General features: G+C 36.5%; 2 protein-coding genes, 1 long non-coding RNA gene and 2 pseudogenes across 4 annotated transcripts; 3 read left to right on the forward strand and 2 right to left on the reverse strand.

The window, feature by feature from the left end:
- Window positions 1-1062: 1062 nt before the first annotated feature.
- On the reverse strand, window positions 1063-2088 carry LOC110227494 (annotated as a pseudogene).
- A 621-nt stretch (window positions 2089-2709) lies between these two features.
- LOC110227403 lies at window positions 2710-5429 on the reverse strand (annotated as a pseudogene).
- Window positions 5430-6901: 1472 nt separating this feature from the next.
- On the forward strand, window positions 6902-9166 carry LOC9308474 (pumilio homolog 15). The gene is made up of 5 exons (XM_002872359.2): window positions 6902-7598; window positions 7687-7849; window positions 8223-8386; window positions 8461-8710; window positions 8791-9166. The coding sequence occupies exons 1-5, from the start codon at window positions 6934-6936 to the stop codon at window positions 8896-8898; spliced, it is 1350 nt and encodes a 449-aa protein (XP_002872405.2). The 5' UTR covers window positions 6902-6933; the 3' UTR covers window positions 8899-9166.
- Window positions 9167-11518: 2352 nt separating this feature from the next.
- Window positions 11519-14680, forward strand: LOC9308475 (E3 ubiquitin-protein ligase ORTHRUS-LIKE 1). 2 transcript variants are annotated; one of them, XM_021021807.1, is made up of 7 exons: window positions 11519-11997; window positions 12859-13385; window positions 13485-13637; window positions 13795-13894; window positions 13977-14041; window positions 14115-14217; window positions 14298-14680. In XM_021021807.1, the coding sequence occupies exons 1-7, from the start codon at window positions 11632-11634 to the stop codon at window positions 14439-14441; spliced, it is 1458 nt and encodes a 485-aa protein (XP_020877466.1). In that variant the 5' UTR covers window positions 11519-11631; the 3' UTR covers window positions 14442-14680. The 2 variants fall into 2 exon arrangements, with proteins under 2 accessions (XP_020877466.1, XP_002872406.1); XM_002872360.2 differs by having other exon boundaries at window positions 11521-11997; window positions 13539-13637.
- A 762-nt stretch (window positions 14681-15442) lies between these two features.
- On the forward strand, window positions 15443-17922 carry LOC110227506. Its single transcript, XR_002331199.1, has 3 exons — window positions 15443-15744; window positions 15969-16053; window positions 17644-17922. It is a non-coding gene; the product is annotated as an uncharacterized LOC110227506 (long non-coding RNA).
- The last annotated feature ends 859 nt before the right edge of the window (window positions 17923-18781 follow it).

Genomic DNA, 18781 nt, shown 5'->3' on the forward strand with positions numbered 1-18781 from the left:
AGCCGAGGCCGCAAAGAAAACGATTCTGAGCAATCTCAAAAAACGCTTGAATCACCTAAAGGGAGGGTGGTATGATGAACTCCAACCTGTCATATGGGCTTATCGCACAACCCCTAGGCGATCTACTGGAGAAACTCCGTTCTCTCTGGTTATGGCATGGAGGCGGTAGTACCGGCCGAACTCAATGTACCTGGACTTCGCCAAACAGAAGCACCATTGAATGAAGAAGGGAACTCAGCAATGCTTGAAGACTCGCTAGATACCATCAATGAAAGGCGAGATCTAGCTTTAATTCAAATTCATAATTACCAGCAGGCAGCAGCTCGATACTACAACTCTAAAGTCAAAAGTTGGCCGTTCTTTGTAGGAGATTATGTGGTAAGACGAGTCTTTGACAATAAAAAAGAAGAAGGCGTAGGGAAACTCGGCATTAATTGGGAAGGACCTTACATTGTTACCGAAGTGGTTCGCAATGGCGTTTATAGGTTGAAAGACTTAGAAGACAGGCCAGTCAAGCGACCTTGGAATGTGATCAACCTAAAGAAGTTTTATGCTTAAGTGACACGCATTTTTATTATGTACATGGACTACGGTGTGGCTTGATCCCGAAATGGGTACGTAGGCAGCTCGGAAACGAGTTCAGATACTAATAAAATTTGCTTTTATTTTAGAAAATAGTTCGACTACGCGAACGGACAAGATGAATAAAGTTCGACTAGGCGAACATATAGAAACTGGAAACAAAACATTTATTTAAGTAAATGAAACGAAGCGTCGATCTTCACACACTTCGAATTAGGGAAATCTTCTTGATGAGCAAAACACTTGAACTCCTTGACCAGCGAGATCGAGAATCGGCATCATACAATCCGGAATACGAGCAAATTCCGAGATTCCAAGCTCGATCCATTCTCCGGGGTGAGAGCCGAGGACGTGAAGATCTCTCGATATCGCAGTAATCCTGCGTTGCATTCGATTAATCCTTTTTCGGAGTTTCCTCCTTTCCAGCGTCAGCTTCCGGTGTTGAATCGCAAGCGCCCTTATGAATGCCATCGATGTTTCTTAATCTCTGACTGGGAGGTCCTTGATCAAAGCGCACGGAGTTCGGATCTGGGATCTGAAGAAGCCGCGAGGTGGAGAAGGCCGCCTACTTGGCACATTTGGAACATCTTCATCCATCATCCCTACCCTGGAGAAGTCTGGCATAGACTCTGAACATCGAAGGATGAACTCCATACCTGCAAAAAGAAAAGAATGATGAAGGATAAAGAGAAGATGAAGTTACAATTTATAAGGACACCGTATCACTAGTAAGCCACGGTTTCCATCCTGGAGCAGAGTGATTCGCGGAAAGATTTATGCCTTAAACCAATCCTTCATTCAAGATATATCTCCGACAATATTTCGAAAAAGGAAGGTAATAAGGTTTCCATAAACAAAATGGGCCGAAGTCCATTACGAGTCCAAAAGTTTTAAAGAAAAATGAGGTGAAATAAAATGAGCAGAGTTCGGGACATTTATGGGAGAGGCTCAGGAACAGGCTCCTTCATCGCTGGTTTGGACTTCGAAGTGGACGCCTCCTTCTTGCCATCCATTCCGGGTTCGTACCGAACACGTTTGCAAGGATTGTCGTCCTCCTTCTCGTCCTCCTCTTCGCTGTCAAGAGGGGTGACGTCGACCGGGGCATTCACGGGTCCCGGAACCTGACCTCTATCGCGGAGATACATCCGGAGCATCTTCGGGATCTCCGCGATAGAATCAAAGTTCCTCCACTCCCATTGAAAAGGGTCACTCTCCAGAGCCCTCACCTTCCTCTCCACCTAGCCACTGCCTCTCATCGCACAAACGGCGATGTTTGTCGACAACCTGTCACAGAAACGAGTGAATTAAGGAGAAAGACAGAAAATTTTGATAAAAAAAAAAATGATGGATACTAACCTTGTCCATGAAGTCATAAGCCTCTTTCTTTTCCCTCGAAGGGAAGTGAAATACAGCGTGAGGAAAGAGAACGCCGGCCGGCTCGAAACCATCACCGGACAGGAATAGTGGGCTGCTAGGATCGATGGGAATAACGTTTTCGTTGTCCATTCTTGTGAAGTTAATCAAGTAAATTTTGAAATCCCTTGAAGAAAATAAAGAGGCAGAGAAGCTCCTATTTATAATAGGATTAGGGTTTGTCTTGGAACCATAAATCCAGTAATGGTAGCGTGTCCGAGTGGTTTAAACCATTTTCGGAAATAGAGAAAAGGCAGTTATTACCTTAAAGACGTGTGGCTTTTCCTATTTCCCAAGGAGGGTAAAAGGAAAAAGCAACCGTCGCATTTAAGGCAAAAAGCCCATTAAGTACAAAAAGTTTTTAGGCCCAAGCCCAACAAAGTTACCGAGTTAACTAAACCCGAAGTGGGGAACTCGCGTTAAGCCGAGCTTAGTTCTCGCACTCTAAAGAGAAAGGTCTGATCAGCCTAAAAATCTCGAAAACATAGCCACAAGGCAAAAAAGTGTTAAAAGCGGACTTTGAAAACCCGCACATTGTTTTAACCAAACCCTCTAGGGATTACAACTCGAAAAGGTTTAAAAGCCTCCTCATGCAAGTATCTTGTTCAAAAGAAGATAACAATAAAGCCTCCTTAGGCGAAAAACATATCCAAGTTTAAACTTTAAGTCTTTCAAATAGATGGGACAAGCCCTAGTTTATAGTGGACACAGCCACTACAGGTTAGCACCCATCTCGGGCTCGACTTCAGTTGACGAGGGTTCATTCGGCTCCTTCGCCAGGACTTGTTCAGAAGATGTCCCATGCTCGCTTCCAACAACACTATCAACGTCCAGAGTGACCACCGGTACGGCAGGGACTTCAGATGGGGCAACACCTTCTGTATCACTTGGATCTACGAAGAACAGTTCCAATCAGTCAAAAATAAAAAGCAAAGTAGAGGACAAGTGTCAAGGAGTATGAACTTACCAGCCCAGTCTAAACCCGATTCACCTAAGAGAGGTGACTCGGTGAAGAACTCCTCGAACTGCTGAGGGTTGAAAGAGGAAGCGGGAATGGCTGCGAAGCGACTTTGTTTTTCGGCTAAACTAGCAGTCAGCTCGGACCTTTCTTGCTCTTCGGAAAAACCCTCTTCATGAATTTGGTCTAGCAAGTGTAAATTGCTCTCGTGCTCCTTGATATCCGATTCAAGCACCGATCGTGCCTTTTCGGTTTTCATGAAGCGGATGGACCCTTGAATCAACTCCATCCCGTGTTCCTTGACCTCTTTCCTGGCTTTCGAGGCCGATTTTGCCAACTCGGAGTCCCTCAGCTTGACGATCGCCTTGTACTTCGCGTCAAGTTCGACGAGTTGGTTATTCAAGGAATAGGCGGCCGATTCGGATTCGGAGAGTCTACCTTGAACGCCGAAACTCATCCTGAAGTTGGCAATTCCGGTCGTACTGGTCTTGCAGTTCACTTTTCACCTTCGCGAGTTCGGATGTGAGATTATCGACTCGGTCTTCTAATTCATGCTTAGAGCCGGAAGAAGAGCGGAGGTCATCCTCGAGAGCAGAAAACTTGCCCTTCCCCATGTCAATCTCCTGTTGCCGACTGAGCAACAGTCCCTCGTAGTGTTCAACCATGTCGTTGAGTTTGCTGTTTGCCTGACATTTCACATAAAATCGAGATGGTGAGTCAGTACAAAGAATGATAACAAAACCAGAAACCAGAAAAATAAAATGGCACCAACCCGGGATGAATGATACACATGTAGTAAGAAGCGTTCGCGAATTACAGGGCACCACTTGTCGAAATCCGGCAGGATCGAACCAGATCGGGTTTTGAAGCATCGAAAGACGCTACCCTCTTTCTCCATGGCTGCGAAGGCAGAAGGAGAAGAGTTGTAAAATTTGGAATGTGAGCAAGATAAAAATTTAAAAGTATGTATGAATAGCCGCCAGACCCGAAAGCGATTTGCTCTGAGGGACGAGTACAACCTTCGACTTCGGGGGAGCATCTCGAGACTTAGTACCCCACCTTTTTAGGAGACGCGCTCCGGACAGTCTTCTCGCCACTATGTTGGGAAGAGGAGAACATGTCAACAGGAGGAGGGGGAGCCATTGGTCGGGAAGGAGAAGACGATTGAGGGGAACTGCCAGTCCGGGCCCTAGACTTCTACCTCTGAGGAGAAGAGTCACTACGAGATGACCTTTCTCTCTTTTGACAAATCAGATTCTTAAGAGGTTCGTTGCTAAAATCATCTCGTGAAGAAGGACGAGGAGAGTCGTGACGAGGAGATCGAGTTCTTCGAGGAGAACGGTCACCGCGGCGTTCACGACGAGGAGTTGACCTGAAAGCACCGGCAGATCTGGCCCCTTTGCTACTGCCATCGTCAACCAGTAAGGTCCTACTGTAATCTTTTTTTGTCAATGGCGGTTGCAGGGAACGCCTTGTTCTCCTCGCAAGCCTCAATCATCGGCTTGGAAAGCACTTTACGCTGAGCGGTGAGGGCCCGAGCCGACACCCCTTGAGTTGGGGGAGGAGGTGGAAGACGATGAAGTTGTCCAGGGGGACTCATCCTAAGTTTTTGATTGGCCTCTATGAACCGTTCAAGGGTGAAGGAGTTCCAAAGGGTTTCCCCCTCGAGGACTATTTTGAAGAATCCAATGAATTCTTCAGATGGAAGAGTCGGAGCAATGAAAGCTGCGAAATGAAACAACAAATCTAGTTAGTAGAAAGAAAGTAAGATAATCAGAGAAAATATACTTGACCTAATTTCTACCGGGTTTCGTAGAACACTTCGATGGAAGCACTTCGGAAAGGTTTCCAGATCGAAGTAGGGGTTTTCTTATTCAAAAACCAAGAGTGGTGCAAATTCTCATCTTTATTCGGAAGATGAGAGATGAGGTTTCTGTTGGCACTCGGGTACGCTGAGAAGTACCCTGTTTTCTTCGACGAACTTCTCACGCTTAGAAGCTCGTTCAGTTCGGGGACTCCGATAATATAACCAACCTCCGCCGCAACGGTTATAATCCCAAGGATGGTTCGGAGGAGATTGAGAGTTAATTGAGGCAAAGCAATCTCAAGAGCCGCTAGGTATCGAACTAGGGCTTCAGGAACTAGGGCTTTGAAATAGATCTCGTACACACAGAAGTAGACGTCGCGGTGATTTTTTGGGGACTCCGTAGGATTGGCTATTTGCGCTTCTGCCATGATTCCAGGTGGAATCCGGCAAAGCTCTTTCAATCGCTCGAGGGATTGAAGAGTACATGTGGATCTGTAATGTGGACCAGCGAAGTCATTTGGGCGAGTGCATTCGTCATTGCTGGAGCGTCTCTCGTCGTAGGACGGAGATTCGGGTCTCTCGGAATCAGAAGTCATCGAGAGAAATGGTGTTCGGAATTGAAGTTTGGAGAAGAGAAATTTGGCGAAGGAAAGCAGAGAGAAATTTCGATTAAAGGAGAAGAGTAAAAGTAAAAATGAAAGAAGTTACCTCACACAAGCTAGATGAAGATGATGGAACCGCCTCGGGAGTCGTGGGGGAAGTGGGAAGGTTTTTCCCGTTTTAATAGTAATTAATTAACATACGGCCATAATGACGACAGATGTCACACAGTTAAAAATGGATAGTGCCGAAATTAAAGGAGTGATGGGATTTTCGGCGGGAAATCAGAAGATTCTCAAGCGCAATCTTTGTTCATTAAAGCATTAAAATCTTCCGAACTAGAGTAGCACTTCGGAAGACTTGGGGGGCTAATTGTTGGTGTCGGATCCCGCACGGATGGTTCGGGACCAACCAAAGATTGCCACATAGGTAGAAGAGAAGCCCACAAGGGATAAGGCCCACTAGATCCACAAGCCAAGGGTGTGGGCGAGGTGGTTACACCGCGAAGAGAGATCGAAGTGGTTGCACCTCGAGATGGGAACGAAGTCGAAATCAAGTATATTTCTGATCGGGACTTTTTGGGCTAAAGGGCGAAGCTCATGAAGATCGGAGTCAATTCAAATTCAAACGTTTAAAGCAATAAATTCGAAGACCGAAACGGACGCATTTAAGATAGAATAATTATATTTAATTAGGAATTAAATATGTTTTTACAAGTATAAGTAGGAGGGTCAATTGCCATGTAAGACACACGCAATTCTTTCTGAGCAAATATACTGTAACCATTTTCACACCAATTTTTAGCTTTGTCACATCATTTTTTGTCCTCAAGAATAATCATTCTCACTAAATAAATAAATACTTGAGTGTGTGAATCCGACATCCACATATATTATATACTAAATATATGTTCATATCATATTCGATTACGCGAATAATTGGTAAATTCCGTAGTTACCTCAAACAAATCTCTATTTCAACAACAAAAGAATTATAAATTGAAAAAAGAATTTCCTAAATTAATTCAAAATAATAGCTAACTTTCTTAATTAATTAAAAATAATCTACGTTTTAGAAGCGATTCATTTATAATATTTTGATTTTTGATCTAACTGAATTATATGCAATCTCATTTTGTGGTTGTTAATATAAATTAACTCATTGTTCAGACTATATTAATTTATTAAAATAATTTTATTTTCCATTTTCTTATCTTAAAAAATATATCCATAATTAAGTATAATTAAAAAAAGAAAATATATTCATTCTAATATTATATATAGGGACTCACAAAAATCTAATTATAGTTTTTCAATTACTATTATAATATATCACAACTTTATTCTAAAATATATAATATATAAATTTTGTAATAAATAAAATTTAACCCGTATTGTAGTACGAGTGCTGATCTAGTATCAATACAAAAGAATATTCTGCTATTATCTAAATCTGATTAATATATTTTCCTTTTCGATAAATCTAAGATATTGTATAACAGATGGATCTTTCTTTTCTCTAAATCTCTTTTGACTAAACCCTTCTCCAAGTCGTCGTGGTCCAGTCTTCTCCAATGATCAATCGGAACGGAAGAGTGGCGGTCACACCGTTTCAGGAAGCCATGGAATCTCCGGCCCAACGGATTAGGTGGGAGCTTCTCAGAACTTACGACCATTCGTTTCCCTTGAGTGATTATTCACCTGAAACCAGAGCTTCTTTATTTTCCTCTGATTTGCAAACCCTAGAACATGAGTTTGGAAGATTTGATATCTCCGAAGAAAATAATTGTGTTAATGGGTATGATGCTCGTAGGTCATATAACTATGATTTTCATGAACGTAGTCGTAGTGCTAGTGTCATGGGTTCTCCATATCCTCCCTTCAACGGAAATTTAGTAGACGTTCCTTTTTTTCCAAGTAATCCTTTCTTTGACCAAAGCCCTTGGAGTGATGCATATGGTTATATGTCTGGAATCCGCAATACTCTATTATCGCGTGCTAAAGACCGTATAGAGTCTCGCCTGTTGCAAGATGTGATTGCCAAGGGTTCAAAGGAGACAATTGATAAGATATTTGACAATTTGATCTCAAATGTTTGTGAATTGATGCTTGATCCTTTTGGCCATCGCGTCTTTGAAAAGCTTATGGAGAAATGCACCGATGAACAGATCACTCGGGTTTTGGATATAGTCCTTCAGCAACCTCTTCAATTTGTTAGGCTTTGTGTCGATTCACACGGGTATGCATTATTCTTATGTCCATTTCATTTAGGCTCACTATTACCATTTATGTAACTTGTATTTTGTCTCTTATGTTGGAGATAACAGAACCCGTGCAATACAAGATTTGATGCGAAGTCTTTGTTCTGTAGAGCAAATAGCTCGGTTCATGGCAACACTATGCCATGTTGCACTTCTATTGACCAAAGACGCTAATGCTAATCTTGTGATTTTGTTCTGCTTCAATCACTTTTCTCCTTCACATAGCAGAGTAAGCATCTTTACTTCTTTGTTCCTCAAATATGATTTTATAGCTAATTGAGAATTTCACCGAATTTCTTATAACCAAGATGGTGAATAATTAAATTTCCAACACATTTTATGAATTTTAGATGGCCGGATTCGAACTATGGTTATAATGTCGCGGTTACATAGCTTTCAAAACTTAATTTTGTTGTGTGTGGATATTTGAATACACTACTGGTGGTGAGTAAAAGTGTAACAAAGGCTTTCGAGCTCTCTTGCTTGTGTTACAAGAAAATGAGTAGTGGTAGACCGTAAATTTTATTTTGTAAACCGGTTTGAACTTGTTTATGTTTTTTTACTGATCATTTTTCATCTGTGATCTCTTCTATATTTGACAGTATCTTCTTGAAGTGATTGTTCAAAATTGTTATCAAGTTGCAATTGATCAACATGGATATTGTATGCTTAACCAATGCATTAGACAATCCTCTCGAGAGCTAAGAGACCCTTTGATTAAGGAGATAATCACTAATGTTGTGAGATTATGCAAGAATTGCTACGGGTAAGATAAGATGCTTTTATGATTTGTGCGTTAATTTTTACTCTTACATCAAAATCTAATTTTCTATTGGTCAGAAACTACGTGGTGCAATATGTGTTGGATTTGGAAGATTGTGAGGTTACAAGTGCTCTCTCGAAACATCTTGATGGAAATTACGTGCAACTCTCTTATGACAAGTATGGGAGTCACGTGGTGCAGAAGTGTTTGGAAAATAGAGAATTTTGCTCCAGGAGGATCATAGCCGAGCTGCTAAGTGACATTGATTCTCTTCTTGTAGATCCGTTTGGAAATTATGTGATTCAGACCGCGTGGATTGTATCCGAGGTAAGAGGTTAACATAATGATTCGGAGTCCTTTTATGTGGAATTTTTGTCCACTTATCTTGTTTTTTCGGTGTTTTGTAGGATCATATGCGAAATGTATTGTTGTACCATATAAACAGAAATGTTTCATTCATGAGGTGCAACGTATATGGGAGAAAATTACTCCAGAAACTCAATCTTTGGAGATAGAAGAACATCTGCAAAGAGAAGAGGAGTCCACAATTGATAAATGGTGCTGGTGTTGGTTGGTGTTGTTTTTGTTTTTGTGTGAGTGTTTTTTTTAGTTAATTAGAAAAATAGGCAGGCATTTTTGTCTTAGATTCAACTTTCACTAGTTGAGAACGTGGGATTTCTGTGTATTTTTGTTCTTCATGATTTGCTTCAAATTGTTTTATTGAAGTGCTTTTAACAAATAGTACCTTGTTAGATTCTTAACAGAAAATTGTTCTCAGTAAACTTTATTTTCTGTTAACTTTTAACCAAAAAAAAAAACACAAAATGCAAATGAGATTGGAATACCCGCTCCGAAATCCATCACCATGGTATTTGGGTATGGAAATTAAGCATTCATAATAGGGATGTTGTTCCGTGGAACACATCAACAAGATTAACATAATAAAAGTAATGTTCAAAAGTCTTACTCAGAAAATGTATTTGACAACCCAGTTTCTTGAATTCTTCTTACATCCGTTAGCTTTGCAGAACTTTTTAGGCCGTTGCTTTGATTTTTTTTTTTTTGTTTAAACTTTTTTGTTGCTGCAAATCTGTATATATAATTGTTGTTATAAGTTAAATGATTTGAAAATATCTTGTATCTATATTCTAAGATAAGATACACCGCATGTCAATACCCTATATTCAATGTTATACTATAATTATCATATGACATGTATGATTATCGTATGTCTTGTCTACGAGAATAACGAGATTATGTTTGTAGACGTATTTGTTTGGTAAATTCATAATCCAAGCTCATGTTTTTAAAAGAAAAATAAATTATCGAAATATGTGTGCATTTACCTTAAACGTCTTTTATTTTGATATAGAGGTCCTACATGAAATTTACTTGCTTAAAAACTACAAAAGAAAGAAAAACCTTTCAAGTCACCATTTTTTGCAACTTTATCCTATATACTAGATCATAACCCGTGCTGAAACAGCACATATGAAATTTTAATTTTTAAATATTTATATAAAGTTGGATTATTGTTTGTTTTATAGTACAATTTTGATAATTCTTTACATAATACAATCACATATAAGGATTATTTTATTTTATTTTATTTTGTTTGATGAGAAAATATTAGGGGTGGGGTACGGTTTCTCGGTTTAGTATCATTTTTTCGTTTTGTACAAAGTGAAACCATATAGAAACCGTATGTAATTCGGTTTAGTTACAGTTCGATTTTTACGGTTTTTTTATGTTTTGTTGGTTAAAAATTAAACGTATGTATTTGATATATGCTAGTAGTAAGTGAAAAAAGTTGCGTATATAATAAACATATTTTGGTATATAATAAGATTAAATTCAACCCGTGCGTACCTATATTTTTATTTTAGAATCCCAATGAAAAATTGTGTGCACAATCCATCATTCATTAGTTTCATATATACTTATAGAATCAAAATTTTAAATATTTAGAGGTGTCAAACCTTATTTAACTCATCTCATGATATAATCTTAACATAGTTTCGGTTATAAAGATCATAACTCTTTTTATCATATAATACATTACATTTAACGTGCTGCTTGCTATAATGATTAATAACAAATTAATAAGGTAAGTTAGATATCAAATCTTATATATTCATTTTGATTGGTCATTTAAAAATAAAAATAATAATGTATTTTTCGTTTTTATAATTAAATTAAATTAATTAAATTGTATAAATTGACTTGTTTATCCTTAATGAGATGAATTAATTTACTCTTTGAAATTTTATTTATAATGGTATTCTTAAGTAAATTCTTACAAAAGAGAAGGTTAGTTAAGAGTATCTTATAAAGTGTACTCCCCAAATAATAGTATAGGATTCAAAAAATGCAAGTTAATCTTATGAATTCAAAAATAATTCATAATAACATAGATTCCTACATAGATTTTTATCCTATATTTAAATTTCAATCTACTCGTTTCATATATAGATTCTTTTTTTGAAGAAATTATAAATTATAAGTTTATTTTTTTCTCGAAAGAAAAATCATGTATCCTTGTTTGGACCGGGTGGAGCTTCAACAATACAGGCTCAAACTTTTTACGGACTAGGTCGAACTCAAATATATGCGGGTTTTGCGAGCTTTGGGCCAGTCCGGGCTAACCCGATTGATATACCGAAAAGGAAAAAAAGTTATTTGGTTTGAAGTTATTTGAGAGGAAAAAACACTTATGATAGCTCAACTTTTGTGAGCAATCGAATCGAATCAAAGAGAATATAGAATTATCGACTGCAAAAAAGTAATCAATAAGTAAATAAATGTTGCTTTGCCTATATTTTTCTCCAAATTGTTTTTAGAAAGATATCAAATTAGTTTTAAATTTTTTTAATAGTTTACCAAAAATTTTAAAAGTCAAAGGATATAATAGGATTTTAATTATATCAAAACATATATGACCAATAAAATGAATGCATAGATAGAAAATAGTTTAATTTTCCCTAACTAGAATAGGCAAAATTTAGGTTGAATATCAAAATGAAATCAAATAATCAATCAAAAATAGAATTGCAGTCAACGACTTGATTTGAAATTTTTTCTGATATTTCCTTTTTTTGTTTTTGGCAATTCGTCCCCAAAATTTTAAAAACCCGCCTCTTCAATTTTCGGCTCCCTCTCATAAAAAAACCCACTCTCTCTAGAATCTTCTTCTCTCCATATCTCTCGATTCACGGAAACACCTCCGATCTTCGGAATCGCTCATCGAAATGGCGCGTGACAACCAGCTTCCAGGCGACGGCGACGGTGTATCCACGCCGGAGGAATCCCTCACTTACCGCACGTGCGATACCCCTTCGCACGTGACCTGCGTTTCATCTCCTCCTCTTGATCGCTCCGGCGATGTTGATCCTCTTCCTGTTTCCGGCATCGGGGGACACGAATCTGGTGGCTCAAAGGCCGATGAGTCTATGATTGACACAGATGAGACTAAAAAGAGGAAACGGTTACTCAGTGGTGAGGAAAAGAGTGACGGAGAAATCGCGAGTGTCGATGACGGTGTTGATGTGTTTGCTGCGATTTGTGAAGACTTGAATTGTTCTTTGTGTAATCAATTGCCTGATAGACCCGTTACGGTTCGTTCTCTCTCTCGCCTCTGTATTTTGCCTCTTATGCTTGTTAAAGTTAGGGTCTTTTTTGTGATTGTGTTGTAAATTTGGACATAACTTAGAGTAATCTTATAGAGAGAAATGGTTAGTCAATCAATAATAAAGGCGAATACCCTTTTAGCGGCTCTTTAGGGGAAAATGTGAGTCTCGATGTTGATGTGTTAGTGAAAACATGAATTGTTTTTGCTAGGTTCGTGTGTTGTCTTGGATTCTTTCACCAGTTTTCATATCTTTTTGTGAAACTGTTAAATCTCGAATCTATTTTAGTGTTTCTCCTTATTTGTCGAATCTAATTACAAAGGCATAGACTTTATTTACACTTGAGTTGCTAATTTGGGCAATTTAGCAGTTGAATCTATCTTTTTGCTGTTGTTATATTGCGAAGGCATAGACTTTATTGTGCAAGTGTTTACATTTTGTGATAAACTTTGTATATAAGTCAATTTTTTTCACCTACATTTATAGATAACAGATTTTGCCAAGTTCAGTTATGTACAAGAATGAGATGCCATTATGTAGTTAATACTTGTTTATTTATCCTTTTCTGGTTGGGAGTTATCGTGGTAACAAATCTATTGTATTGTTGAAATTTGTTGATAGTAGTATGTGTGCACTTTTCTTGAAGTTTGATTTATTCTATTTTGGTGTTTCTTTGTTATCCATGTTTGACGAGTTGGTGTTCTTGTCAATGATAAACATTATTGTATATGATTGTTTTTTTTTTTTTTTGAGTATTAACTTCTTCTTTTCAGAATAAGTATTTTTGACAAAGATGAAGACTATTAAAGTAAGGCCGATGGATAATCTTGTATGTGTTTTTTTTTTCAGACACAATGTGGGCACAACTTCTGCTTAAAATGTTTTGAGAAGTGGATTGATCGAGGTAATGAAACGTGTGCAAAATGTCGTAGCCCAATTCCCGATATAATGGCAGGCAATCCTCGTGTTAACTCGTCCCTCGTGCCTGTTATCCGTTATGTAAAAGTTGCTAAAGGTGCTGGTGCTGGAACTGCAAATTTTTTTTCTTTTACAAGCAACCAAGGTGGTCCAGAGAATGCTTTTAGAACCAAGCGCGCAAAAACTGGGAGGGCGAATGCTGCATGTGGAAGGATATATGTTACTGTACCATTTGATCATTTTGGTCCTATACCAGCTGAAAATGATCCTGTTAGGAACCAAGGTGTTTTAGTTGGAGAATCCTGGAAGGATCGAGTAGAGTGTCGGCAGTGGGGGGCTCACTTTGCACATGTTTCTTGCATTGCTGGACAATCAGACTACGGAGCTCAATCTGTAGCAATCTCTGGAGGTTATAAGGATGACGTGGATCATGGAGAATGGTTTCTATTCACAGGAAGGTTTGTTTTTCATTACCCCCTAGCTTTTGGTCCATTTGATCTTCTATAATTTAGTTCTCTCATGTGTTTAGAAGTAGCTATTGTCCAATTTGCTTTCAGACTTTTGTCTCTTTACGTCTTGAAAATATGCAAATACGCGGATGTGTCACACAGGGGAAGGAGAAATTTCAATAACGAGGATCAGGAGTTTGAAGAATTGAATGAAGCTTTAAGAGTTAGTTGCGAAATGGGGTATCCAGTTCGAGTTGTCAGGTTAGCTTTTATTCGAGCAGAACAGAACTCCGTTGCTCTTAAAATTGCTTCCTTGATTGAATAAAGAATAGAGTTATGCTAAGCTTGCTGCAGTTATCCTCCGAATTACCGGGGTGTTCCTTAGATACACCTCATAATTTGAGTTACCTTAAACTAGGTCTTACAAGGAGAAGCATTCTGCATATGCCCCTGAGGAAGGAGTGAGATATGACGGTGTCTACAGGATCGAGAAATGCTGGCGAAAAGCTAGATTCCAGGTACACATATAGTGAAACAACCGTAGTTTTTTCCCTGTTCTTTTTATGCATTGACCTGTAACTGTTCTTCTCATTTCCATAGGATTCCTGTAAGGTCTGTCGTTACCTGTTTGTGAGATGTGACAATGAGCCAGCTCCATGGAACAGGTTCGATCTACGTCTTGAAAGGGCCTTTTCGATATAGTTCTATTTTGAGTCTAATACTGTGATAATATTGCAGTGATGAGAATGGAGATCGTCCAAGACCTTTGCCTGATATCCCAGAGCTTGAAACGGCCACAGACCTGTTTGAGAGAAAGGAAAGTCCATCATGGGATTTTGATGTAAGTTCCAATTATAACAGTTAGCGAGTGAACAGATATCGAATTTTCTTAATTCTTATAATATACGCTTATGAAATCAGGAAGCTGAGGGCCGTTGGAGATGGATGAAGCCTCCACCTGCTAATCATGAGCAGAGGAAGAGAATGAGGATCGCTATGACATGTCTTCTCCTTTTTGTCATGATCATTTTTGTTGGTTCATCATCTATCTTATACCGGGTTTAGAAGAATCACCGGCAAATAACTTGTTCTTTTGGTTTGATGATCCCTTAATTATCTTCTTGTACCAAAACAGTCTTCTCTAGTTCTCTCACTACTCGTCTTGGATACTTGAGGTTCTATGGTATGAGTTGGGACACAATTTTTGTATGCTTTGTTCCGTCAATTTGTCCTGTTTCTTCAACAGGCGCATTGATGTTTTTAAACATAATGATCAACTCTTTATATAAATTACTAGATTTGAACCCGTAGTACACTGCTGGGCTATAATTTTTTTAAAAAAATTCTAAATATAATTAGTTTTGTTTATTAATAGAGAGTATAATATAATATTTCGACCTATTTTATAAATGTCTCATCCATATATCTATATTAATAGTTTTGAGTATATTAATTGTGTTTTAGGTTTAAACTAGATCCTCACCCGCACGTACGTGCGGGGTTTCATATTTTAGGAAAATATTTTTTTTTAAATAATGGGTTTTAAAATATATTATGTATTTACTTTTGTGTTTGTAAAAATTATAATATATATATATTAAGTGAGATTATTTTGTTGGTTTTTTATAGAAAATTTGCAACTGACATTTATTATCTGTCTGATTCATTACAATTTTAGAGTAATTGTTTATTTTAAATATTTGTATGTGTTTGTTTGAAAAAACTAAAACTGGTTACAGTGATCAAAAGATAATTTTTACATTTAAAAAGACATGTGTAATAGTTAGAATAGGTAAATTTTTATTTTGAAAGAAACTTAAATTCATATAAATTGTATTTGTATAATAACTATATGTTAATGTTGTTGTTTATTAAATTTTATTACAAAATTCGGAAATCCTCTAAAACCATATGCTAATTAATGGCCCAAATATTTTTTCCGATCTAGTTTTAATGGGCTTTTAAAATATTGTATTAGGCCCAATCGTGATATCGTGAAGCCATTTAGTGTTCCATTTGTTTTTTTTTGTATTTACCGTAATACTGCATATTAATGTATTTGGATTTGTTGTAAACAACTCGTTGTCTTATACAGAAAAAAAAAAAAAAATCACCGAACAAAACGAAGATCATCGATCGATCTCCAGAATCAAATGCGATATTCTCATAAGAACATCATTACTTCGTCTTCTATTATACCTCTGGTGGCTTTCAATTCGTGAATTCTACGAAGAGATAATCTTTTTATTAAATCAAATTTACCTTTCTACAGTTTTTGCACATGTCGGTTCAATCTTCAATCTTTAAAATTTTCTGTTTTAATCGTATAGAACCGCCAAGGATTGTCAAGAAGCCGGATCTTATATGGGTAATCTATATTTCTTAAGGCTGATTCGAAATTAGGTTTTGATAGATTTTTTTAGGTTTTTATACCGAATTTGATTTACTGTGGTTTTGAATCGTTATATAGAGTAGCTCTGTAAATATTTAATTTCGAGTATCCGTAGCTTTTTTTAGTTTGAAAGGAAAAAATTGAGAATATTTTGTGTATACTGTGTTTTGAATTTTTAATTTTTTAGTTTGTGTATTCAGGTGAAGGATGATTAGCAAGTAATTTCAAACAATGGAGGAGACAATGGGATTTTGTCGCAGCTTTTCAGAAATATATGTGTCAAAGGTTAGTAATTCCTTCTTGCAGATTTTTGATTCTTTAAGAATGTCTTCTTGGATTGCAACTGCTAATCCATCAGGTGGTAAACTAAAAAGAGTATAAAGCATATGTTAATTTAGTACTATACCTCTTTCAAAATAACTTATAGGGCATAAATAAATATTTAGTTTACATAAGTAGCAACAAACTCTTTGATTTCTAGCAAAGACATTTCAAAGACATTTGAAATTGATCTTTCACCTGTTAAAAGTAAGGTGAGTTAGTATAACTATAGAAGAATAGAAACTCAATCGTAGTATAGATTAACTTTTAAGTACCTTTAAAGGTATTGCACTTAGCAAGTCGAATCAAGCATATAACCTTGACATTGCCTACAGTCTCACATGCATTCCACATGGTTTCAGCAAATCGTTTCCAAAGAGTACTTGTCAATTGGTCATCACTACAAACAAAGATTTTTTCATTAATCAACTATTTCAAACTTTCAAGATAGTCGAAATAGGGTGGTGATAAAAGAAATAGATCGAATACCTGGAGTCTCGCAGTTCATACTCAAGTTCCTTAGTAGCCTTGTTAGCTACATCCAAAGTGTTCATCTCTCCCAAACTCACGACCTGGCCAATTACATCTTAAATAACATATGAGCATCTTAGATAGATTATAAGAGAAATTAGATTATATGCAAGATAAAGCTATAACTAAAAATATATACCTATCAAGATATTCTCATTCAATCCTGATTCATTCAAAATATCTTGAAAGTTTGCAAAATCGAAGAGCATATCATCTGAAAGAGAAGAACACCTAGTGATAATAGTCTGTTCATGAGGGACATATTGAATCCATGTTTGGTAGCTTTGTACTTTCCCAGAGATTTTGAGAGAGTAAAATTTTCAATAAATCTCCACTCTCCAGACTTGATAAACGTTGTTCATCTGTTGTTTCTTTATAGTAGCATGAATCAATGTACCCTACAAAATTCACATTTGTAGTAAACAAAACAATACTACTTTTTAAATATGAAAGGTTTGAAGTTAGGAAGTTAAAATACTTACAGAAACATCAGCAAGAATCATTTCCATTCACTTATTTTCCACATTGTTTAAAAAGAATGTCACGTTAGCAAGTGGTGATAGGAAAATTTGCAGCCTTTTTTTTGACGAAAAAAAGAAGAAGAAATGAAGTTAAGATTTGAAAGATTGTGTGTTGTGAAAGTGGATTACCGAGTTTACTATATATATTATTAACAGATACAACTCTCACTTTTAGGGTTTAATTTTGTGAATATGGAAATATATTTGTGTAACCGTATTTCTTAGAATCATTAATCGAATATGCTTGAAATATTTTGTGCTTTTGAAATTAGGGAAATATAATAACTGAGATTATAGATCTTATTGAAAACAGTTGCTATAAAATTGGTTGTGTTCCGTATATTTGGGGATTTAATTTGTTGATTAAATTTGCAACTTTCTTAAAAACAGTTTTGCGAATATTTGTATATTTATTGATTTCAACTGATTTTTTTTGGCAATTATTTCTGTTGATTGTTTTGGCAACTTTTTTAATGATTTTTGCAATTATTTTCTGTAACAGCACTGGAGAATATCAGAGTAAAATCTTAATGATTTGTTAACCCAAACGGATCGAATCGAGGATCCGCGTCGGGACCGTATAACGCTGGATAGGATCCGCGTCTTTATCCGAAAAGCAAACCAGGATCCGCGTTATGTACCCTATCAATTTGTCCAATTTAACCTTATCCGAATTTTTTAATTTATTCTTTAACTACAAAAATACCAATGGCATTCTTCGTAATATTCTACAAACTAAAGGTTATTTTATATTTAGTGATTCCCAATTAATAGTATAGATGGTATATCTATATATACACTTAAACGACATTTGTCTTTCTTCTTCTTCTTGCCTCAGTTTAGGAGAAAGATTTTTCTTGCGGTACACCGCGGAACTATTATTTTTTAAAAAAATTTTTTCTTCCTTAAACTTCCAAATCTAGATTTTACCCCACGGTACACCGCGGGTCGATTTTTTTATAACTAAAAAATTATTTTGCAAAATTTTAAGTTGTATTTGTTTTGTTAATATTGTTTATTTTGTTTAGTGTTTCTGATTTTATAATTAAATTTTGATTTTTAATTCTAGGATTTCATCCATAGTATATTGTTTAATATTAATATTGATCTAAACCCGTTGCACCATATAACCCAGTCCCGTAAAATTAAACATCATTTGTTATTTTTTTTGAATAATATTTTTATCCACTACGGGTCGCAGGTTCATGCGGATAAGCTCGTAGAGAGTTGCGGGTTTGCGGGTCGACCCGCCAAAAGAGAAGCTATCTTTTGAAACCCTTTGTTTTGTTTAGAGGTTTTAAGAAAATATCCCTAAAAAATAATTTTCATTATATGAAAAAAAAGAAGTAGAAGAAATTGTAGTATCAACATTCCCGATTTTTATATCACTCGTTACAATTAATTTTTTTTTGCAGATAAAAATCAGAAGTTAACTAAGTCGAGATTTTTAAAAAGATTGTGTATAGATTTTTGGTAAATTGTTGAGAACATATTTGATTTCAAAATCTTTACTTAAATAGATAAGGAAAGATTTTGTAGAGACTTTTGCTAAATATATGAGAAATGAATTTCAATTAAAAATATTTACTTAAATAAAATAAATCTAAATAATTAATGCTAATGGCATGTCATTGTAAATA

This window comes from Arabidopsis lyrata (genome assembly GCF_000004255.2).
Source record: "Arabidopsis lyrata subsp. lyrata unplaced genomic scaffold ARALYscaffold_6, whole genome shotgun sequence".
In the NCBI taxonomy this organism is placed as follows: Eukaryota; Viridiplantae; Streptophyta; class Magnoliopsida; order Brassicales; family Brassicaceae; genus Arabidopsis; species Arabidopsis lyrata.

Excerpts from the sequence above, each read along its gene's own strand:
- LOC9308474 (XM_002872359.2), top strand. The coding sequence starts at position 6,934 with ATGATCAATCGGAACGGAAGAGTGGCGGTCACACCGTTTCAGGAAGCC. Across the intron at positions 7,599-7,686 it reads CTTTGTGTCGATTCACACGG|AACCCGTGCAATACAAGATT; the intron begins GTATGCATTATT and ends TGGAGATAACAG. Across the intron at positions 8,711-8,790 it reads CCGCGTGGATTGTATCCGAG|GATCATATGCGAAATGTATT; the intron begins GTAAGAGGTTAA and ends GGTGTTTTGTAG.
- LOC9308475 (XM_021021807.1), top strand. The coding sequence starts at position 11,632 with ATGGCGCGTGACAACCAGCTTCCAGGCGACGGCGACGGTGTATCCACG. Across the intron at positions 13,638-13,794 it reads TATCCAGTTCGAGTTGTCAG|GTCTTACAAGGAGAAGCATT; the intron begins GTTAGCTTTTAT and ends ACCTTAAACTAG. Across the intron at positions 13,895-13,976 it reads GGCGAAAAGCTAGATTCCAG|GATTCCTGTAAGGTCTGTCG; the intron begins GTACACATATAG and ends TCATTTCCATAG.